Raw genomic sequence first — 24,758 nt, 5'->3', positions numbered from 1 at the left:
TTTTTAAGCACTTTGGCATACATTATAAACGTTGATGGCTGCCACATCAGCAGAGGGAATGAAATGGCAGACTAAACAATTCTTTTGGCGCCCCCTAATGCCCAAATCTTAGAAATGCATTATCAAGGGAATAATTTGCAATGCCATCAGTTCCTTTTTATTTTTATTTTTTATTAAAGATTTTATTTACTTATTTGAGAGAGAGAGAGTAAGAGAAAGAGAGTACAAGCAAGGGGGAGCGGCAGAGGGGGAGGGAGAAGGAGGCTCCCTGATGAGCAGGGAGCCTGATGTGGGACTCGATTCCAGGACGCACGGATCATGAGCTGAGACGAAGGCAAATGCTTAACCGACTGAGCCACCCAGGCGCCCTATCAGTTCCTTTTTAAAAGTTAGTTTTTAAATTAAATATTCTTTTTAAAATTTATATTGCTAAAAGTTCTTAGGACTTTAGGTGCCATTTTATAACAGTGAGAATTTAGTTGATAACTCAGTTATTTTTAAATGAAATTTAGAATTGTCCATCAAGATGATTCAAATTCATAACTAATATTTACTTACCACTTGCAAAGTACTACTATGTATAAGCTTGTCTGATCTTTACACCAGCCATATTTGGTAGTCAACTTGGCACCATTTTACAAATGAGAAAACTGAGGCATGACTTGCTAAATAGCACATTGCTAGTGACTAATAGTGCCTAAACAAGAACGCACGTTTTCTTAGTCATCACCAGCTCTCAGCAATTTCATCAATTTCTTTCTTTAACTGATTACATCAAAGTAAAGGAACAGCTTATTAAAATATTCTTCAAGTTAAATATAGGACCACAAATGTTCTCCTTTAAAGGCAAAGGTCCTAAATCTCAGGTGGAAGAAAATAGAAACCACAGCCACCCTACAATGAGTCTAAATGTAAAGTCTTTGTTTCCTAATGGGAAAAAAAAATCACTTAAGAGGCAAAAATGCTAGTTAAAATTAAATATCCCTGAAAACCTGCATCTATCCAATTTAATACGTAGGTAAGAGGAACCATAAACTTCTTCTGGTACAAATTTCTTCCAAGACACATTAAATGAAAAACGGTGACTATGTGTAGGGAAAGTGCTAATATTAAATCTTTTCGAAATTTCTTTTTTTTTGTTGTTAGCAAAAGCAATGCAAATTTATTGTAATCTACAACCTAGAAATAACTGCTGTTTACATTTTTTCAGCTAATGTTTTTCCTGTGCACATATTTTTATTATTGAAGTATAATTAACATACAATGATATATTAATTTTAGGTGTATGGCATTGATTCAACAATTCTACACATTAATCACCATAAGTGTAGTCACCATCTGTCATCATACAACATCCTTATAATATTATTTACTATATCCCCTATGCTGTAATTTTCATCTTCATGACTTATTTATTGTATAACTGGAAGTTTGTACCTCTTAATTCCTTTATCTATTTTACCCATCCGCCCCCCCACCTCCCCTCTGGCAACCACCAGTTCTTTGTATTTAAGAGAGAGGTTGTTTGTTCATTTGTTGTGTTTTTTATAGTCCACATATAAGTAAAATCATAGGTATGTGTCTTTCTCTTGTCATTTTTTAAATGATTGATGTTGTGGTGTATATATTGTTTTATATCCCGATTTTCTTACTTAGTCTCCCTTGTTAAGTTAAAAAAATCTATTTAATGGCCACACAGTGTATGGATGTACTATAATACATTGAATCCTTTCCCTATTTCAACAATATCTAGGTTATTCCAATTTTTCCATTATCAATAAACTTCTTGGAATAGCTCTTTATATAAACTCTCCTTATGTGTTTAGATTTTATTGTATCAAGACTTAAGCACATTTTAAGATGCTTGATGCAAGTTGCCAAATTGCTTTTTAATAAATCTTTAATATTAATTGCTTTTTAAAAAGATATCTGGGAAAAGACAGTCGTTCATGTAGTCATTCATGAAATATTCAAATAGCCTCTACCATGCACCAGCCACTTGCTATGTACTTGCAGAATCTCCGTGAACAAAGGAGACAAAGATCTCTGACTTTTAGAGAAGACAGTAAAAACGATCATAAAAAAATAAATTACATAGCACTATAAATACCTTATAAATAAAAGCAGTAAGAATCAAACCTCACAACTGAAGTTTGAATTGCTTCACAATTGAAAAAATTAAAAGATACAATTTCTGGAATACTTTAAGTAACCAACCTGTTTGATAATGGGGCTTTTTGACCAGCCAGTTTTCCCACTAATTAAAGGTTCATTTATTTATGAAGAAAGCTCAGACAATAATGATCCTTCTGTAGGAATTTGTTATTTTACTTTCTGAAATCCTTATGTATGTATCACTGAGGTGATTTATCTCAAAGCAATGTGTTTTCAAAGTTATGCTGAGATGGTACTGCAGGGCAAATCATGCAGTAGATATGGCTTGTCCTGCAAACCCCTAGCATTCTTCTGTATCGCTTTCCTTGGTCTTTAAAAACCTAGTCTCCAAACAAACAAACAAACAAACAAACTCATTTATAGTAAGAGTTAAATGGTTTATTAGCCTTATTTTCTTTTTCTTCCTTAGAGTATTTGGACTTTATTTTTTTTTAAGATTTTATTTATTTATTTGACAGAGAGAGAGAGCACAAGCAGGGGGAGCAGCAGACAGAGGGAGAGGGAGAAGCAGGCTCCCTGCTGAGCAAGCAGCTGGATGCAGGGACTCCATGTGGGGCTCCTTGTGGGGCTCCATCCCAGGACCCCAGGATCATGACCTAAGCTGAAGGCAGACACTTAACCAACTGAGCCACCCAGGCACCCCGTGTATTTGGACTTTGATGGAAAGCAAAGTCTTATACTAAAAAAGAAATAAATAAACCTCAGAATATAATATCAGGCTTTAGCAAACACACAGGAGAAGTTTCTCTAGATTGGAGATGCATATTTTTTATCCTGGTGATAAATAGTGTATGCAAATAATAGAAAATAAAATAGTATAATATAACTTATATATTATATAATTTATATATAGTATATGTGAATTATAAGATATAAATATAAATTATATATAATACATAAATTGTATTATATTATCTACAAAATATATAAATATAAATAATATGACATAAATAGATAATAGTTAACATCTATTGGATGCTTACCATGTGTTTGGTACTGTGGTAAGCATTTTACATATGAATTGTCCTTTACTTATCACTAAAGCCCTATAAAAGTTTATTTCAATCGTACAGATGAAGATGAGGCCCAGGGAGGTTAAGCAGTTTTGCCAAACATTATAAAGCTGGTAACAGTAAAGCCAGGGCAATTCCAGCACCCGCATTATAGCTTTGCTGGTCTTCCTCAGAGACCTAAGAGTGTCCTGTGTCAACCTCCTCCCCTCAGCCACTGAACGAAATCCTCCTCTATACATTAGCTAAAAATAAGACAATGCCAGGAGAAGTTCACTTTTAATGTAATGTTTGTTATGAAAATGCAAATACATGAGAGAAGAGGGAACCACAGGATGCTATCGACTAATTCTATATTGGCCTGAAGACAAGATGTGGACGCAGGTTTGTGTTATGGCAATGAAAATGAAACCACAGGACTCCAGGAACCTGGAGGATAGGGAATAGGATGGAGCAGTCTGAGATAAAGACATAGTACAGGTGGAAAAAGTGGTTCTCTTAAAGACAGGACCTCCATGGGCAATTCATAATGTGTTTTTCCAGCTGATCCTGGTCCAATAAAATGTCTAGAAAGCAGTGCTTCTTAGAGTGGAGTCTGCGGACCATCTGCACTGGAAATGCTTGGGTACGAGTTTAAAATGCAGATTGCTGAGCCTCTAGCCAAGTGATACTTCTGCAGTGAAGTGTAAGGACCACTGCTCTAGGGGTTAGACACACCCTTTAAGAGAGAGAAGCATCATGAAAAATGACGTAGGGTGTGGGCAGGAAATGTGGACAGAAACGGGGAGACCTGATTGCCCAAGCTACTGCCTTAGTAATAGTGGTTTTGGGGGTCAGAGCAGGGTGGGTACATGAGAATTTCAGGCCATTATCTCTAGTACTCTCTGGTCACCTCTCTGCTTCCTCTTCCTCCTGCCCACTGCTTCCTGAGTTACTGAGCACCCCAGCCCACCTGGGCAGCCCAGGATCCCCAGAAGCACAGGATGCAGGACCGTTGTGCCACTGAACCATCATGTCCCATGCTACCCCCTCTGCCCAGACCCTGCCCTGCCTCTGGATGTGAAGCTTTGGTTGAAGCTCTGAGAACCACTGAGGGCTGCTGAAGTTGGAGCTTCTAGACTCCCAACCTGGAAAGTCACTATAAAAAATTCCTGGGGTCTTTAAACAGTACAGAAAGAGCCCCAAAGGGGAAAAGATCATCTGTGAGTGTAGAAAGCCAACACTGAAAATGTGGAAGTCAATTCCCTAAATTCCATAATACTGATTAAAAAAAAAAAAGGTGAACAGATGACTTTTGAGCAGGAGTGTTGTCCAATTCTGCTATATAAAGTCTCTTTGCAATGAAGGAAAGGCACAGGATCCATAATCCCTTTAATGACAAGTCAGAAGCCTGAGGGAAGGGCAGTCATATTTCATAATGATTAATTAACTTGCTTGAACTGCTACTTGAAGTAGGAAAGTTTCCCAGAGAAATCATATTATTCTTTTTTTGACAATTCTCCAGAGGAAGGCAAGTATGAGCAAGATATTAAACCACACTGTGTTTTGTTCTCACCCAACACCATTGGTTGTTGCATTACTAATGACTCCTTAAAGAGTCTCATTAATTTTTCAGAACTTTTAGGGACTACAAGAGGAAAAAGAAACAAAAATTATGTCAATGGAACTAAATGTAAGTGATATTAAATAGAACGCAGATTAGAGGCTGGTACACAGAATTGTACTTTTTCAAAAATTCTGTTACTTGTAATTAGAGGTTTCGGATTCATTCACATTGAGATGGATTATAAATGTATAGATTGATGATTACTAAACCAGGTTAAACAGACACACAGTGTTCCCTGAAATACTATCAGTTTAATCATCTGGATTTATTTAATCTTCTTCATGTCCTATTCCTAATAAAGAATCAGAGTTCTGTAGAATAGAAAAAATAATGCATAAGAGTTTTACAATCTCTCTGAGGTTCACTATATCCACTAATAAAGAATAAAGATTATGCTTTTCTATGAGGAAGTAATAATCTTCTGTATCAGTTTCCTATTGCTGTTTAGCAAGTTATTACAAACATAAGCCACATGCTATGTGGCTTAAAACAATACAAATTTACCATTTTATAATTCTGGAGGTGAGAAATCTAAAATCAGTATCACTGGGCTAAAGTCAAGATATCAGCAAGGCTATGTTCTTTCTGGAGGCTCTAGGAGAGAATCAGTTTCACCGTCTTTTCCAGATTCTAAAGGCTGCCCTCATTTCTTGGCTGGTGGCCCCATCTTCCATCTTCAAAGCCAGAAGCATAGTGTCTTCCAATCTCTTTCTCTCTGAACCTCCTGCCTTCTTCTTGTAAGGACTCTTGTGATTTCATTTGGACCCACCCCTACAATCTAAGATAATTTCCCAGTCTCAAGTCCCTTTTGCTATATAAATTATATAAATGTATATTTGCTATATAAATTATATAATATATATTTATTTATAAATATTTAATATAACCACAGAAAATAATTATAAATATAGCTAAATATAAATATAACAAATAAATATTTGCTACATAAATTATATAAATATATATATAAACTCAAAAGTTCCAAGGATTGGGACATGGACATTTTGGGGGATGTAGGATGATCACTATTTGTCCTACCACATCTCCTCACCTATCTAACCCCAGCATCTATTACTGCAATTTTTACTGTCATTGTGATTTGATGCCAGCAAAATAATAATAATAATAATAATAATGAATAAGTTGATTCTCTCAACAGAAAAGGAATTATTGGAAAGATAGCTAGAAATCAGTAGAAGGGTGGGCAAAATGGTACTAAGTAGGATACAAGGGAGAGCGGGAGCCAGAACCACAGCCAAAACTGCAGCCCATGAAGAATCTGGTGAGGACCCTGTAGCTGGCACACGGCCACTGCCTGCCCTGTGCCCTGCTTGGACTCCCCATGGTGTTACTGTTACCAGACCTTGAACATAGATGCTGCTATAAGAAATTTCTTGGAGCTGAGTGTTCTGTGCCAGTGGAGGGAGGAAAGCATCTGATCGGGTAGGTTTAGGTCATCTGCTTGTAGCTACTTGCTGGCAATGGGGAGAGGGAGTCTTTGTTCCATTGAGGCTTCCACAGTGGGAAGCCTTACCTGCTTCTTACCTATTTTAGGATGCCCACAAAGAAGTACGTCCAGGTGCTGGGCAACTAAAAAATGATAAATGTCCATGAGACTATTCAGACTCAGGAATAGGCACATGCTAGGTTGCACTTTTGAAGAGTCTTAAACTACTGAGTAAGACTTGGAAGCTGCCCATTCCTGCACATAGAGTTTTGTTACACGTTGACATCAGACCCATGCCTCTGTGTATTCCATGTCACTTATGAAAATTTCCTGGGTTTGCCACTGCTTTTTGCTTTTTCCTCTTCTTAATCTTTTTCTTTAAACATGTGATCACAATACATATATTTCTCTTTCTTACCTTCTTCTCCCTATACATACCAAGTACTTAGAGCCTAGGAACATAAGCATGAAGATAATCCCTTGAATACATCTAAGCACACCCTCCTATCCTTAATACACAAGGATGACACTGTAACTCATTAAATGATTCATCGTTTGACTTATTTTTCTAGGTGTGGTAATGAGTCTGTTCTGACATATGATTTTCCCTGCCTTGTGCTTCCGGTGCCTATTCGATAGGTCTGCCCATTGTCTTCTGCTTTGCCAACTGACTCAGACTAGTGTGAAATCCTTATCCTTACCCTTAGCCCAATAATGTTGAATTCCAACCCTAGAACTAAACTGGCCTGGGGAAATAGCACGTAAACACTGTGAAACAGCTGAGATTATTAGAAGAAGGAGATTAGAAAGAGAGAACACAAAAAGAGATGTTTGTTTTTAAGAAAAATAATTTGAAAAACACCCGTTGTCTCTATTAATATGACACCTCTTATACCTAGAACCTACTGAAAGAAGGATCTAGAAAGGTTCTTGTGTCAGCTCTGGTCAAAGCCTTTAAGATATAGGCCTCAGGTAGCATGGCTTTGACACCAAGATTGGCAAAGGCAAAAGTAAATAAAGAAGACTTATAAATGTCCATACCCTCTGGACCAGTAATTCCGCTAACAGAAATCTAGCCTTAGGAAATAAAGAGAGAGACAGTTAAGCATCTGCCTTCCACTCAGGTCATGATCTCAGGGTCCTGAGGTTGAGTCCCACATCGGGCTCCTTGTTCAGTGGGGAGCCTGCTTCTCCCTCTGCCTGCAGCTTGTCCTGCTTGTGCTCTCTCTCTCTCTCTGACAAATAAATAAATAAAATCTTTTTAAAAAAAGGGAAATAAGGAGAGATATAGAAAAAAGATTTATGTACAATGATATTTATCCAAAAACTAATTATATAATAAAAATTTGGAAACAATCTAAAAGTCCAATAATAGCAATAGCTAATGCTTATTAAGCTTCCAATCTGTGTGAGGCACGGTACTAAGTGCTTGATATGAACTATCCCATAGATCTCAGGGGTGAAGTGCTGTTATTATCCCGTTCTACAAATGAAGACACTGGTCACAGAGGGGTTAAGCAACTTACCCAGAGCCATGCAACTCCAGGTGGTGGAGCCAGGATTTGAAGTGAGTTTTGTCTGAATCCAAAGATGGCATTTGAAACCAACAAGCCAGGCAGTTTCTCAACAGGGCAATGACTGAATAAATACAGTACAAACATGATGAAATACTAAATTGTTATTAGCATGACAGTTCTGAACAATTTTTAATAAAATGAGCAAATGTTCATGACATAATATTGAAAGAAAGAAAAAAACAAGACACAACACTTAGTAAGGAGAATGATCTTCACTAGGGTACAGAGATACACAAAAGACTGTTAACAAATATTTTTTTAAAAAAATGATTGCTTCTAGTCTGTGAACAAATATAAAATTGTACTTTCTTCTCCATACTCTTCCGTACTCTTCAAGCATCCTACAATTAGTGTGCCTTGCTTGCATAATCAAAGAAAATAGTTGGCTTTCAGAAGGGAAGTAACTGTAGGCTGGAAGATTCTAGGAATCCATGCTGCATGGGTCAGCCCAACCAGAGCCCATTGTGCTGTGGGCTGGAGTCTTAAAAGGCCAAGCAGCTCTAACAAACCGTGGCCAGCCCCCAGAGGAGCAATGGGTAAGTCTCAGCATGGGGGCAGCTGTAGCAGGACTGACCGAGCTGCCCCATCCAGAGCCATCCTGCTGTGGAAGTGAGGTTATTAATTAATGGAGCCGGTGACCGGCACAAACTACGTGTCAGGACTGGATGGGAATTTTCACTCTTTGACCGCTACCTAGGTGACTTCAGTTAAGCCATCTATCCTGTTTACACCTTTGTTTCTTCATCCGTGAAATGAGGACAATAATATTTTCTGCCTGATTAGGTTGTTGTAAGGATTAAATGAGAGAAAGCATGTAAAGTCTAGTGCATTACCTGGAGAATATTCAGTACTCAATGAATGGTCACTTAAAAAGAATAATAAAATACACTTTGCCCCACGGTATAGACATAGAGTGAAAAGACTCAGGAGACGGATTTGGTGTCATCCCTCAGATACAGACGAAATACATTATGACTAAAACCAAGCACTTTTGAGCAGATCTGATTAAAACAGGCTGGCATTTGATAGGGTACAGAATGTAGCTATGTTATATGTTTCTAGTCTTGTTCAAGAATAGGAGACTACATTTTTTTGTTTAAAAACTACTCTAACTTCTCTCTAAATTTCGTTGAAACGCACTGTCTTTGGCAAGACTAATTCTAAAGTCTGATACCGGTTTGTATAAGATGTATAAAAATTCTTACCAAATTAGAGATAATTTGAGTTTCTGAGTATACTCAGGCATGTGCTGGGAGGGAAACAAGCAGGGACAGAATTGTCTCATTATGAATATAGCACCATAGATATTAAATTAATAATGAAAATATCATGAGATTTTTCTAGCACATTAGGCAACACACTGATGATTAGAGCTGATAGACATAAATGTTTTTTAGTTACAAAGTTTCTGTGTGTGTGTGTACATCATTCTGCGTCTGCGAATGCTTTTCTGCGTCAAAATACTTGGAAATACTATAAAATACGGCAAGTGGATTAAGAGGATAGGATCAGGGATGGTTCTTTTTCTCTCCCTTTTATTTTTCCTCTTAAAATTCTTCTCTCTATTAAGGTTACTGCTTTTATAATGTTAAGTATTAGGTATGATTTAAAAGAAATGACCCTAGCCACTTGGTGGCAGTATACCATGAAAAATATACAATATACAGCTTCATTTCAGTCCTATGCTTAAAAATTTTGTCATTGGCTTGATTTCTTCTCTGACAATCTTGTTTGTAAATTGTCTTACTTCAGATATCTGATTCTTTGTGAAATTACCCTCTGATAATTAATCATCTCTTTTAAATGACTTTAATCTAATTTAAATTAATGCACCTGGTTGATTTGACACTATGATAACAAAAAGACCCTAAAGGATGATTGTGTTTATTCTCCCTATCAGGGCTAATAAAGCCCTAGTTAGATATGAACATTATGTTTATGTGAAACAAGTTAATAACTGAAGTTTCACTGCTAAATAATCACCTGTACTTTATACAACAGAATTAAGTTAACCTGCATTAAAAGCCACAGCACCACATATTACTTTTAAATAAAAATGCTAATTATAAAATAATAAAAGTGAAAACAAAAATAATCTAGCAACATATGCTATAAACCCGTGATCTTGCCAAGTTGAAAACTGCGTTACATTTTAATGTAATATGTCTAGTCTTAAAATTTCAAAATAATGTAGATGCAGACTCCTGCTTGGGCTCCCGAAGACTGAACATCAGCCTACAAAATACTAATTTAGATGAATAAACCTGGCTGGGGACCACTGGGGCATAACCTTGCTCCCAGAGTTTGATGGAACCTCATACTTGGAAACAAAAGAGACTTAGTGAAGCATTGAGAAGCCAAAAAGAATTTCTGATTTGTCACAATTCACAGTGCAACATTTTCCTCTCACTGTAGAGAAGACAGAATAAAAACACAGAAAAGAACTTTTGGCTCTTCTGATGTTTTCATCTTCTAAAATTCCCTACCCATTGTTCTTAGAAAACTACTGAGCCCGTGCCTGCACCCAGGTCAACCTTTTTCAAAAATTTCCAAAGACCATAGGAATCTTTTTATTGAAACTCCATGATATTTTTCTCAAAGAGAGCTGTCTGGGCCACTTAGCTTGTTATACAAGCCTGTGATATCGTGGTGGCAGTTAAAGCTGCCTCAAGTTGTGATTTCTCCCTGGCCCCATGAGTAATTCTTCAAAAAGAAAAATCTGAACACTAAAATCACAATAACTGAATAAATAGGGCTTGAGGCACTCTTGGGAATCCAGAGCTTAGAACCATTTTCAGGAATGTCTCTGTCAGCTGGAAGAACAGTGTCCTTGAAGTCACCTCTGGAAGCTTTTAATTCTCAGGAGGGAGGAGATGAGTAAGAAAGCTCCAGGACTCTTTTGGGTTCAGACTGAAAGTGAGTTAGCTGCCAAAGCTGCTCACCACACCCCAGTCAGAAGCTTTCATTAGCCGTGTCCTGACAGTCTTTATGACTAGACAGCGCTGGCCAGGATCTTAGCCAGTGGGAAAGGAGCAGAGGGAAGTCATTAATAGCATTCCACCCCTGTGTTATAACCTCAAAGTGTCTGCTAATCAAAATTGGGCTTCTTCTATGGAGCCAAGATACTGTTCACCAACAGTATGTCAAAGATTGTGCAAAGACAAAAGTGACACATCTTGGAGTCTCTTTAGTAAACCTAAACTTTATTGCATCATCTGTTGGAAGGAATCAAGTAGAGACCAGTTATTGTGCATTTTTTGGTCAGTGAACTAAATAAAGCTCCTTGGTATTTGTTGCCTAGAAGCCTCATGAAATTAGAGGACACACCTTGAAGTTTTATAAACCCTAGGTAGTTTTTATTGTCCTTTCAGTGTTTCCTTCTTTAGGATTTGCCCAGTTAAATAAAAAGGAGAAGAAAAGCCATTAACACATACTTGAAGGCCTTTGCTTTTATTCAACTTTCAAGCCTATTAAAGTGTACTTTAATCATCTCCAAACAAGTGAAGAAACTCTTATAAGAATGTGGGTAACATGAATGCAAAATGTAAGAAGCTCACCCTATTTTCGTTTTATTGAAGTTCTCCAGGTCACACAGAAATCATTCCAACATGATACTCAGAATTCTGGGCATCTAATTGCGTCCATCTTTAAAGGACACCTTACTTCTGGTAAGAAAATACTACTTGGGTTTTTTGGGTAGTCTTTATTAATCATCCATTTGAATCCTCCAACTGAAAAATCATGTGTCAGGCATAAATTTCTTGATAATAAGATATGCTATATGATTTCTATAGGAAAATAATCAATAAAGATCCACTTAAAACTGAATTTAAAGAATGATTTAGGTGGACTTTTCCAGCTTTTGCTATGGGTTGAATACATTTTCATTTCAACGGGTGCTGGGACTCAAGACCCCTAAACTCCTTCTTAAAAAAACATTTTTTGAGTGTCTACCATGTGCTAGGAGGTTGTATAAATCATTTATTCAATCTTCAAAACAATCAGATGAGACAAGTGTCATATATCTATTTTATAGATGGGAAAACTGGAGCTCAGAGTGGCTAAGGTCACACTAAGTGACACTAAAATTCAAGTCCTATTTTTCAAATCCTGAAATCTGTGTTCTTTCTCTTGTATAAAACAGCTCCCGTTTTGTTAGTATGACTCAGTATTTTCCTTTGATTAGCTTACCTAAATGTTTGAGGCATAAAAAGTTATGAGATCAGGTTGTGCAATGGACAAATATAACTCTAAATAGAAATTTCAAATTGAAAAACTTTAGGCATAACTATTTCACCTCTGACCACTGGTAGACCACTTATCTCCCTGCATAGAAATCTGGCAGGAATAGTATGAGAATTTTTGCAGGTTACATTGACATTCTTGGGACTTTCATTCACTTAGTCAACAAATATTCATTAAGCAACTACTATGTGCCAGGCACTGTCCTGGGTAGGGAATCAGCAGTAAAAAAAATGAACACAGGCCCTGTCTTCATGGAGCCTCCATTTTGGACAGATGGGGAGAAAAACAATAAACAGAACAACAACAAGAGAAGAGTCAGGTGGCAGTTGAGTATTATAAAGAAACATGAGGCAAGGTGAGGCCACTCTGAATGTGTACATGTAAATCAATGAGCAAAGTGCTTAGGCCCCATACAGACACCTACCAGGTCTGCACCTTGATATTTCTGTGGGAACTGGGGAGGCCAGGAGCTCACAGCAGCCCTATTAGATAGGTGTTATGATCCCTATTTTACAGAAGAGATAGGTGTTATGATCCCTATTTTACAGAAGTTATGTTACAGAGCATTTGAGTTTCAGTGAGTTTATAATTATGCCTTGAGGTTACAGGGCTGGTAAGAGGCAGAGCCCAATATGAACCCACATACCTCCGGTTGTCTCTTGATGACTCTGCTATATCCTTAGACCCCTATGCCTGGCAGCCTGGCCCCACTTATTGTGGGACTTCTCTATTCTCTCCCAGGCACTAATGCCCAAAGGTATGTGGCACCATTAGTTGTATGAAATCTTCAGCAATAGAGTTTTAGTCCAAGAAAAACACTAATTCCATATCTCCCTTGGGATTTGGCAGGGGGGGGTGTTGTTGTTGGTTTTTTTTAAGACTTATTTATTTGAGAGAGAGAGAGAGCACGTGCACATGCAAGCTGGGGGAGGGGCAGAGGGCGAGAGAGAATCCTCAAGCCGACTCCCCACTGAGCAGGGAACCCAACACAGGACGGTCCCAGTGCTCAATCCCAGGACCCTGGGATCATGACCTGAGCCAAAGTCGGATGCTTAACCGACTGAGCCACCCAGAATCCCCCACCCCCACCCCCAGGACTTTGGAGTAAGCTAAGCTATACTGGCCTGGCCCCTGCTCACCAGTTGGCTTTAGGAGAGGGACCAGGCAGCCTGGAGACCCCCAGGTGCATGTCAGGTGCAGCTGGGAAATAATGAGGGCAGGGCCCGTGAAGTGTCTGCCACATAGTAAGTATCTGATAAATATTTGCTAAAGGGAATGAGGAAGGAAGGAATGAGAGATGGAAAGGAGGCCAATATCCATCATCACTCAGAACTCCAGTGTGATAGTCATGTCTCAATGATAGTTTATATTTGAAAATAGAAAACAAGGGACACCTGGGTGGCTCAGATGGTTAAGCGTCTGCCTTCAGCTCAGGTCATGATCCCAGGGTCCTGGGATCGAGTCCCACATCAGGCTCCTTGCTCAGCGGGGAGCCTGCTTCTCCCTCTGCCTTCTACTCCCCCTGCTTGTGCTCTCCCTCTCTATCTCTGACAAATAAATAAAATCTTTAAAAAAAAAATAGAAAACAGGATTTTTTTTATAAACTAGGGAGAAAATGTGATGAGCCTAGTAGGTAACATATGTTGAATATATCATATTAATTACTTAAAGATTTGGGGTGATTAAGCAATGCTTCAAAACGCAAGAAAAGCATTGTTTTTAAGATAAAATGTGAGCGCAAGATATATAGCAACTTGAATTTCTTTCTCATATATTGTTTTAAGTAGAGCAAATGTCCTTTCTCGGCAGAAAAAATTCATGAACAATACATTTTGAAGAATGGTGACAAGTTCTACATAACTTCTGTCTTGCTCGAAAGGTTAAAAAGAAAACCCAATAAACCTCAGTTGTGATTGTGGCCAGCTTTAGACTCTGTTACCAGCAATTGGGAATTCTCACTTGTGTCAGACAAAACAAATGAGGTTCATCACTAAACCCTTTTATAAAATATGCATGCACAAGCTCAGAAAAAATGTCTAATGCTGACCACATCTGCCAGAGATGCACTTCTAGAAACCCACTGATACCAGATACGTGCGGCCCAATTTTCTCAGAAAAAAAGGTATTGTCGTGCATTTTGGAAGGACAGTCACTATACACACAGCCCAAGGTAAAAGTTAATTTTGTTCTCCCCTTCCCTTTTTCCTTTGAGATCAATGAATTTTGCTTTGCACAGAGTAGAGAGAACAATGATTCTGACATCGCATGGACACTAATGCTTAGCTAAAGTTATTTTTTCTTTCTTTCAGACAACAGGCAACAAGACATTGGACTTTTATCAGGAATGGTCTTCTTTGCTGTTATGTTGTCAATTCTTTCTTTGATTGGGATATTTAACAAATCACTCCGAACTGGGTAGGTTTCTGTAGAATTTCTATTTTCTGATTTAGACCATATATAGCAAACCTAGTCAATTCAGTTATTTACTAGGAAAACCCATCAACATTTTTTTTTAAGATTTTATTTATTTATTTGAGAGAGAGAATGAGATAGAGAGAGCATGGAGGGGGGGAGGGTCAGAGGGAGAAGCAGACTCCCTGCCGAGCAGGGAGCCCGATGCAGGACTCGATCCCGGGACTCCAGGATCATGACCTGAGCCGAAGGCAGTCGCTTAACCAACTGAGCCACCCAGGCGCCCCAACCCATCAACATTTTTAGTCAGAGAAAGAAAAAAATAAAATGAGCAGTGTTTAATGATTACCAACCCATGCCAAACTCTTGACACATGTCATTCATTTAATCCTCATGATGACCCTGCTGGGAAAACCCAAAGGCTTATTTTACAGATCACTAACTTTAGGCTTCAAGAGGTTAAGTGGTTGGCCCAAGGTCACTAAGCATTAAGTCAAGAGCCCAGACCCGGCTGACATCACAACCCACGTTCTCTCCTTTGCTACATAGTCTGCTCACTGTGCCTGGATTCTTTAAAGTGGTTAGGTCATAATCTGCCTCAAATCCTACCCAAACAAATCCTCTGAATCAGTGTGAAGAGAAGTGTGGCAACATCTGAATTCATCACTTTGATACCAGTTGTGTTGGGTGTTAGCAACCAGCTCCCATGACCATTCTCCTTGGCCTTCGATCACTGTTTTCCAATATGGAATTAGTAAAGATCAATGCCTAGTTATGGATAAATGAGGCTTTGAGGAAAGCAAAGCCTTCCATTTTCTAAATTTTACTAGATGTGTTGAGTATTTCTAATCTGTGAATAGACAGTTGTTTGATGTGGCAGTCTCCCTGTACAGCTAACAACTCACAAATTTTAACCATACGAATGTTCTTTAACTGATGGCACTGAGTTTATCTTTCTTGCCATCACTTGCTTCATGAGATTATTTTTCTTTCTTTTAAATTTATAATCAAAAGGCAGTAGGAAGATTTAGAATGAGCTATTCTAAGTAAGGTGCACTTGTGATTTTTTAAATTTACGTAGGCTTTTCTTCAGAAGTTAGTGATATTTCAAAATTTAAATTACCCATTAATAAATATATCCCTGATATCATTATGAGGTGGGCAAACTAATATAAAACTTTGTTTCAGGTAGTTTTAAAAACATACTTGATTATAAAGCCCCTCTTAATGTTTGAACTTGTATGACATAAAAATATTAGTATTTATGTTACTGTCCAAAGATACTGTGAAATTTTAAATAGCATTAAGCTTGTTATAATAACCTAAAAATTAATTTCCAGTTGGCAATTACAAATAAGAAAATAGGACAATTCTTTGCTGATTTAATTATTTAAATAAGTATTCCTTTTAACCAACTGAGCCACCCAGGCATCTATAAGTATTCCTTTTAAAAAGATAAATGAAACGAGACCATTTCAATACAACTATTTTATATATAAACAGACACTGTTATTTACTATAACTATACATTACTTATAAAAGCCTTACTTCAGAAACAAAACTGGAAAACATTTTAAACTGAAACCAAAAATGGGTAAATATATATATGTGTATATGTATGTATGTGTGTGTGTGTGTGTATATATACACACACATATATAGATGTTCTCACTGTTATCAGCAGGCTGTATAAAAACTTTTCTGTAATAGCATGAACTTACTAATCTGTTCTAATTTTAAGTATATAAAGAGAATGTGAACTAGTAAAAAAGCTGAATCATAAAACATTATATAAATATGTGTAAAGAAATTATTTTTACCCTACAGTTCAAGGTCAAATCGAGTGAGCAAAGTTCATTCAGCATTTTGGTTGTTACTCAGTAGAAGTCCTTAGAAAACCTGCTGAAACAGATAAACAAGTCTGACCTGTTGCTAACAGGTACTTTGTTTACAGGTAAAAACGTGCTAGAGATCAGTTTAGTCTAAGTTCCTGTTGCAACCTCCGCTCAAGTCAATTTGTACTATAAATACAGAAAGTGCTTCTGACACAGTGGCAGGGCCAAGGGTAGCTTGGGGAAGAGGTGGCGTGTTCACAGCTTCTCCCTTTTCTTTCCATCACCCCACCCCAGTGTCCTTAATAAGCACACAGCCCAAGGAAAAACCAGTGTTCTCACTGTCCCACACAACTGCAAGACAACTTCTTCAGCCTCCTACTCTATCCACATAAACAACGTTTGGACCCACCCCTATCACCTCAACCCTATATGGAATCAGTACAAATTCAGAATTAGAGGAGCTAGAATTATACCTTTTTATTATATAGCATTCTCTTCTTCAATATTTTTCTGTGGCTATGGTCAACTTGGAAAGCTCTGCAAAATATCCCTTACATTTTCCAAACCTTTCCACACTGATATCTACTTATAATGGTTAACCATATTTAACATGCATACAGTTTTACTTCCAGGGTGGTTCTCCCACTTATTGAATCTAGTGTGAGTGTTTTGAAATGTTCTGCCTCATTAGAGAAAAGCAGAGCAATAGAGGGAGGAGGAAATCTGAAAAGATACTGAATCAACTTCCCACTTAACTTTCTAAAGTAGGAGATGGAAATCTGCATCAGGAAGTTTTATGCATTCCATTCCAGTTGATTTCCTGGCCTCCTATGTGATGGCCTGCACCAATCTTTAAGTAAAATGCTTTTTCTAATGTGTCATTTTTATTTCCTAGAATTAAAAGAAGAATCTTATTGCTAATACCAAAGTGGCTTCATGAAGATATTCCTAATATGGAAAACAGTAATGTTGTAAAAATGCTACAGGTAACCAAATACGATCAAATAAAAACTAAGTGGTGGCTAAAAGTGCAATCCAATAATTAGAATAGAATTTCTGTTCAAATATATAAATGTGTGTACATTTTAGCATAATCATATAAACATATGTCAAGGCAGAATTATACATATTTCAAATTATACTTAAGAGAGATGAGGGCATGAAGTTAGGGGAAGGAAAGAGAGAAGGACGAAAGAAACAATGCTATTCAAAAGAGAAAAGAGAAGAGGAAGCTTGTGGGCCAGGTGTCAGTCACCTGGTGGCCAATAGTTGATAGATGACTTTGGGGACAAAAGGAGAAGGGTAGAAAAGCTCAATGAAATGAGGCTCAAAGACACAAAGAGGCTTCTGTTTTACATGAAATTGGAGAAGCAGGTGAGATCCGCTTCACTCCTGAGGTCCAATGGATTTGAGAAAATAGATGTGAGAGGACTGTGGGAGATGGTGTCACCAGGGCTGGGCCAGGTTTCCATCTCAAAAAGAAGAGAAAGGTGTGCTGGGAAGACCCAGAGACTATAGGGGACTTTGCCAATTATGGAGGAACTGCTGCTGATTATGGAGAAGGGAAAAGATTCTGCTATGTGTGCTCCTTCTACTTTTTGGCAGTCTGGTTCCACCAGTAAGGGGCTCAAAACCCAGCTGATGGGACAGACATATCATCCAAGTATTGCAGTGCATCGACGTAAGTGCAGTGACAGAAATGAGACCAAACATGATGGGGGTATACAGGAAGCACATGGAAAGATGAGAAGGAGTTGCTTAGGAGAAACAGAAAATATTCAAAATAGAGAGGACAGCATGAACAAAAGCAGAGTGAGAAGAGCTTGTTAGGTGTTGCTTTATTGAAAAGCTTGATGTGAGGAGTGGTTGGTATATTGCTGGAATGGTGACTGGGATCAGATCATAGAAGGTCCTGTTATAGAACTCAGACTTCATTCTGTTGACAACAACGTTCAAACTTTAAAAAAAATTAATTTTGCCCTAGAAACCCTTTGTTCTTTTCTTTCATTTTTAAGAGTGGAGGGGGAGGGGCAGAGAGAGAGAGATTGAGAGAGGGAGAGAATCTTAAGCAGGCTCCATGCTCAGCACAGATCCCAACATGGGGCTTGATCTCACAACCCTGAGATCATGACCTGAGCCGAAACCAAGTGTTGGACATTTAACTGACTGAGCCACCCAAACACCCCTAGAAACAGTTTGTTCCAAAGATGTGAGGACGACAAGTATTTATAAAACAAATAAAAGTGGCTTTGTTTGGCACTCTTATGAGCCCATTAATCAACTCCTTACCCAACCCCAGAGAAGTCCCCAAGGTAGTAGTTCTCAGCCTTGGTTACATATTGGAATCCTGATGCCTGGGCTACATCCCAGGATCTCTGAGAGAAGGAGGGCATGGAGAGACCCAGGCATCAGTATTATCCAAAGCTTCCCAAGTGATTCCACTATGCAGCTGAGGTTGAGAACACTGTTAAGGGGTTGAAAACTACTGCTAAAGACAATGAGGAGTAACTAAGGCCTTTTCCATTGGAATAGACAAGGTCCTAGGAGAGAAGCAGAAGAGGAAGGTCAGAGAATGAGCATCATGAGGTTAAGAGCAAAGCGTCAAGAAGCAAGGACCCATGGTGCTGACCACTTTGTAGAAGGTCTATAACATTCCATGGAACGTGGCAAGGGGGAGATCACTGGTGAGTTGAGAAGTGATTAGGAAGTGAAGAAGCAGAGGTTGAGAATGAAGACAATCTTCTAAAAGGGAGTAGAGAAAGGAGCTATGCTGACACGTGGTCAGCTCTCATATCCTCGTGCAGTGAATGAACAACAGTAGGTTCAGAGGGACGTGAGTCAGAAGCATGTTTATACTAAATTGGACAGGCTTAAGAGGGACTATTACAGAGAAAGAGGGAATATTGATCAAACAAGACTGTGAAGAGGAGGGGAGGGGATGGTCTAAAGGGGTGAGATGGAAAGGTTCGCCTTAGGCAGAAGGGAGGATTCCTGTCTCTGGATACTTGAAGGTGAGAAAGGGTGTGCACATGGCTGATTTTGAAGGAGGTAATGTTGCCTAATAGTGGAGGGGTGATTTAGAACAATTGAACCCACATATGTGACGAAGTACATAGTTAACAAGTAACTGAAGGACAAGCATACGTTCATCAAACTACAGATAATAAATACTGTAATCTTATATTCCTTCCACTTGGTAGTTCTATCTTGTTCCTCCACTAATTATTATCCAAGGGGACTGCGGATTTTCTGTGGCTCAGAGAATTGTCCCTGACCTTGTTGTGGTCAGGTCCTCTTCTTCCTTTATTGCCTTCATTCTGGAATGGTCCCTGTTGCTCTTCTGTGTCCTTCACTACAGTCTGACTCCCACCCACATCACTCAGTTGCCAGCCTGAAGTAAGGAAAATACCTCCTTCTACGGAACACAGCCACCTTGCATTCTTCGTTTCTTATTGCATGTCTAGTTTCTTTGACTTTCATCAGAACTTTGACTACATGTCTGCCCTTCCCAACCCAAACCTGGCATGTTCCCTAAGGAGGCTGAGTCTGAAGAAAATTTGAATGACACTTCATGCTGCTTTATTCAAGGTCTTTCTTTTTGCCAGAGTTCCTTCCCATTCTGGGCTCCTGGAATTAGAAAGAAACCTTCAGATGAAGTTTTGTTTTCTGCCAAAAGACTAAGGGGTAGTGTTCTACTCAGCTTGCAATGCTATCACAGAATACCATAGACTGGATGGCTTAAACAACAAACATTATTTCTCACAGACCTGGAGGCTGGTAAATCCAAGATTAAGACACCAGGAGGCTGAGTTCCTGGTAAGAGCTCTCCTGAAGATAGCCACCATCTTGCAGTATCCTCACAGGGCAGAAGGAGAGATCACAATCTCATGTCTCTTCTTATAAGGGCACTGATTCTATTCATGAGAGCTCCATACTCATGACCTAATTACCCACCAAAGGCCCCACCCCTTAATATCATCACACTAGGGATTAGGGCTTCAACATATGAATTCTGTAGGAACATGAATATTCAGTCGATAGCAAGTGGCTATAATTTTATAACAGCATTGGGTGGGAGTTATTTGCCTTCAGAAGCCAGCCATCAGGTGTGAGGCCTCGAGTCATTTTCTTACCCAGAAGAGTCATCAGGCTTTTACACAAATGAAAACCTTCTTCACTGACCCTCCTGTTCCTGTCTGAACTGTAAGTAGCTGCACATCTTTAGAACCTCAGCACAAAGCATTTATTACTACCTTATTTGAAAATAGAAGCAAAACAGGATTCTTCGACCTTCCTTTCTTTTATTTAAGCAACGAGATATTTTCTTGTAGTAATGCTCCATGATATTAAGAAATATTCCAACACATTAAACTTCCAAATATTAAAAGGCCCTGAAATCATATGCAAGTTAATATGCAAGATACATCTTTCTCTTTAAAATTTTTAAACCAAGACATGTGCGCAAAACAGGGATTATTTTTATTATTCCTTTCTTCAGTCTCTTCGTGGGAGAATTTAATAAAGACTTGGAATAGAGGAGGATAACAAAAGGAGGAAACTGTATGGGAAGAGAAACAATATCAGAAGAGGGAGGGGAAAGGAAAGCTGAGGGAAAGCAGGAGTCCAGTCCTTATTTAATTATCCAGTTAGCTCCTTTAAATGCCTTTTGTAAAATAAAAATAAAATCTTTCTTCCTAGGAAAAAAGTGAATTTATGAATAATAATTCCAGCGAGCAGGTCCTATATGTTGATCCAGTGATTACAGAGATAGAAATCTTTCTCCCAGAAGAAAACAAGCCCACAGACTACAAGACAGAAAAGAATACGGGATCCCTGGAGACAAGAGACTGCCTGCAGAAGTCACTACTCACCAACACTACAGTTGTGTATATTCCTGGTCTCAGCACTGGGTATAAACCCCAGATTTCAAATTTTCTCACGGGAGGAAACCATCTCAGCAAAAATGATGACACATCTTCCTCAACTCTCAAACCACCGGCTGATACCTTAGACCTGGGGGAAAATGCCAGGTTTAAAAGATACCCTAATTTTGCTTTTTCTGTCTCAAGTAGGAATTCGCTAAGCAACACACTATTTCTTGAAGAATTAAGCCTCATTTTAAATCAAGGAGAATGCAGTCCTCTCGACATACAAAACTCAGTTGAGGGAGAAACTGCCATGCTTTTGGAAAATGCTTCACCCGATGAAACTATTCCAGAACAGACCCTGTTGCCCGATGAATTTGTTTCCTGTTTGGGGGTCATGAATGAGGAGTTGCCATCTATTAATTCTTATTTTCCACAAAATATTTTGGAAAACCACTTCAATACGATTTCACTCTTGGGAAAATAGAGCTGCATAGTCAAAGTTAATATAGGAAAGCTGCCTTGCAATCTGAAGTTGGGTCTCCTCTTTAGTTTAATTCTGCCCTACTTTTTAAAGTTAGAGAGTTAAGATCCAAAGATGGAACATACTTCATAGTCACAAAGGAAGCACCAATATTAGGTACACCTTCTGTATTTTTAAAAAAGTATCAACAATTATATCCTTTTTATTTCCCCTCATTGCAAGGCACAGAACAGATCTCTCTATTGTACGAAGTATAAATAATACAAGATATGTGGTGGTGAAATAAACATTGAAAATTGTTCTTAAAAATTGAGATATTATGGGGTGCCTGGGTGGCTCAGTCGTTAAGTGTCTGCCTTCGACTCAGGTCGTGATCCCAGGGTCCTGGGATCAAGCCCCACATGGGGCTCCCTGCTCTGTGGGAAGCCTGCTTCTCCCTCTACCACTCCCCCTGCTTGTGTTCCCTCTCTTGCTATGTCTCTCTGTCAAATAAGTAAATAAAATCTTTAAAAAAAAAATTGAGACATTAGTGTTTGTTTGCAAGGGGAAAAGCAAGTTTAATTTTCATGTTATGGCTTAAAATTCTCTTGGGTAGGTAAAAATATAGTCCCCAACAACAAAATAAGAATAGAATCAGAGAGCATTAATTAGCATGTTTGTTGTATTATTTTTTTCTACTACTTTCTTTTCAGGTATTAGGGATTGATTTTTCTTTATTTTGATTTTGGACTAAGAGTTATAAAACAATGATGTGATGACATGATGAAACTGTTGTCTTCATTCAAGTTAAGCGTGATGGCACTGTTGACCTGTGGTGTAGTTGGTGTATTAATTACACTATGGCAGAACTGAAGTAGCAGATGCAGTATCAGCAAGGTGTAATTATTCCTTTTGTAATCAACTATATATATATATATATATATATATATATATATGTCAACTTATATGACATATAAGATATATGTCAGAAAATTATTGTTAAAACAAGTATTTGTCCAAATCTGGGATGGCAATTCTTGCCACACCTACCATAGCCCATGTCTCCTGCAGACATCACTAACCGATTACCACAAGCCTTTCTGCTAAGCCTTAAGGTAACCTCAGAATCCTCTCAACATGGTGCTCCTGACAGCTACACTCAATAAGGTCTAGGACTGGAAGTGAACTGTATCTGCCACCCAGGTCAATACTGAGAGATAGGTGATCTTAAAATATGAAATGCATATTTTCAGCGGAAAATGGTACTCAGCAGACTTCTCTATTTTTTTTTTTTTTTTTTTAAGAGAGAGTGCGTGAGCAAGGTGCGGAGGGACAGAGGGAGAGAGACAATCACAAGCAGGCTCCACACTTAGTGAGGAGTCCAATATGGGGCTCAATCTCAAGACACTGAGATCATGACCTGAGCCAAAGTCAAGAGTCGGTCACTTAACGGATTGAGCCACCCAGGCCTCCCACAGACTTCTCTATTCTGATTAATTTTTATGGTCCAAGGAAAAAATGTTCTAATGATCAGAATAATTTGAAAATAGGGTAGATTATGCACTGAGTTTCTCTTTTTCTTCTAAACAGTTGTCAACAATAAAAATTTATATTCAGATTAAATAGTTTAATTTTATTATAACAAATTGAGCAGTTAATCAAAAATTGAGATATTGCCTACTGTGTGTTTAGCACATGAACAAGCTATTTTGTTTTGTTTTGGCTTTTTTTTTTAATTAAAAAAAAAAACCCTAAAAGCAGTTGTGTTGTCATTAAGTGTCCCCATGAGGAAGATGACCATACTCCCTGGTTTATGCTGGTTTATGGTCTGTTGCCCCAGTGTTAATTATGACCAGTGCACCCTTTCACTCTTAGAAGCATCCCATCTGGAGGATAAATCATATGGTTGCTCTATCTATGAATACTTTAATGTCCAGCATATAAGCAATTTGTTATAATTCACTTTTTTTTGTATTGACAATCTTTCTTTTACTTTATATCATGTACTAAAGCCATTTGCTCCAAAATGGAACATTACTATTCACAATGTAAAAAACGTATCCCTTGCTATGAATTTCTATTCTATTTATCCTAAAATATGTGTATATTTGTTGTACTTTACATATTCTAAAAGGAGTATATTTTAAATCACTAATGAAATGCTAATATTAAGCATGACTTGTAAATGATCATATGCCTTTCCTTTATTCTTCTTCGAAGGGAGAATATAATGAAGCAAAAAGGCAGGTTGTACTTGGGATAGAAATAGGAAAAGACTGAGACAAATCTTTGATGTTTACCAACCTGATGAAGACATCAGTTAACATAGGAAGAATATTTTCATAGTGTATTTCAGCATAATTGTAATCTGCCACACATCAAAAAAGCTTTTGTCAAGCTTAAGGGACTGCAGCATTATTTGATCTACGTATGCTTCCACTGTAGTGAGCGCTTCCTTTAGAACTTATTATCCCCTGGAGTGAGAAGGAGGTTCCTTTCTCTTCCTACCGTGTCTCTTCCATACCCACATCACTTTAGCACAGAGAAGATACTTCTAGTTCCATCTCTGCCATTAGCCCTTGTTGGTCCCAATGGATTAAACACGGAGGCTATACCTATAATGGAGGCAACGTACCTGCCATTGCTCCAACTCAGGGAGAGTTTCAATTGTTTCATCACAATGCAACCTTGTCAGTAAGAAACGGTTTTCTTTCCGTGATTCTTTTATTCAACAACTATCCCCTGAAGTATTGAATGTGCAAGGCTCTTTGAGCAAAACAGATGTCAACAAAACCAGCCAAGTCCCTGCAGCCTTGAGGCTTATATTCTAGGGGCAAGAAACAGACAATATATGCCCTTCAAGGAGCTTACATTTTAGTCGGGAAGGGGATAAGGATAGGGCTGGAGAGAGGCAGAAAAAATAAAGAAGAAAAACTCCAGATAATAATAAATGTTGTGTAGAGAGGTAAAATGAGGTAAAATAGTGGAGAGTGATTTGATGGCCATTTTTTGCTGGGCAGTCAGGGAAGCTCTCTCCCAGGGAAGGACACTGACGTTGCCGTCTGAATCACAGGTAGGAGCCAGTGTGTGAGAATCAGCTTGCCACTTTAAATTCCTTCTATT

At 38.3% G+C, this 24,758-nt stretch overlaps 1 protein-coding gene across 1 annotated transcript in view; it reads left to right on the top strand.

The window, feature by feature from the left end:
- The window catches only part of IL23R (interleukin 23 receptor), a 57,985-nt gene extending 35,423 nt beyond the window's left edge, over positions 1-22,562 (top strand). Inside the window, exons 8-11 of the mRNA XM_045897448.3 lie at positions 11,394-11,483; positions 14,370-14,475; positions 17,203-17,293; positions 21,006-22,562. Of these exons, the coding sequence (XP_045753404.1) occupies positions 11,394-11,483; positions 14,370-14,475; positions 17,203-17,293; positions 21,006-21,659 (941 nt within the window). The 3' untranslated portion in view covers positions 21,660-22,562. The remainder of the gene's footprint in view (positions 1-11,393; positions 11,484-14,369; positions 14,476-17,202; positions 17,294-21,005) is intronic.
- The last annotated feature ends 2,196 nt before the right edge of the window (positions 22,563-24,758 follow it).

Source organism: Mirounga angustirostris, unplaced genomic scaffold (genome assembly GCF_029215605.1).
Source record: "Mirounga angustirostris isolate CCGP_5_RB_7025 unplaced genomic scaffold, mMirAng1.0.hap1 SCAF_4, whole genome shotgun sequence".
Lineage (NCBI taxonomy): Eukaryota > Metazoa > Chordata > Mammalia > Carnivora > Phocidae > Mirounga > Mirounga angustirostris.
This window is presented reverse-complemented; position numbering and strand designations above follow the sequence as displayed.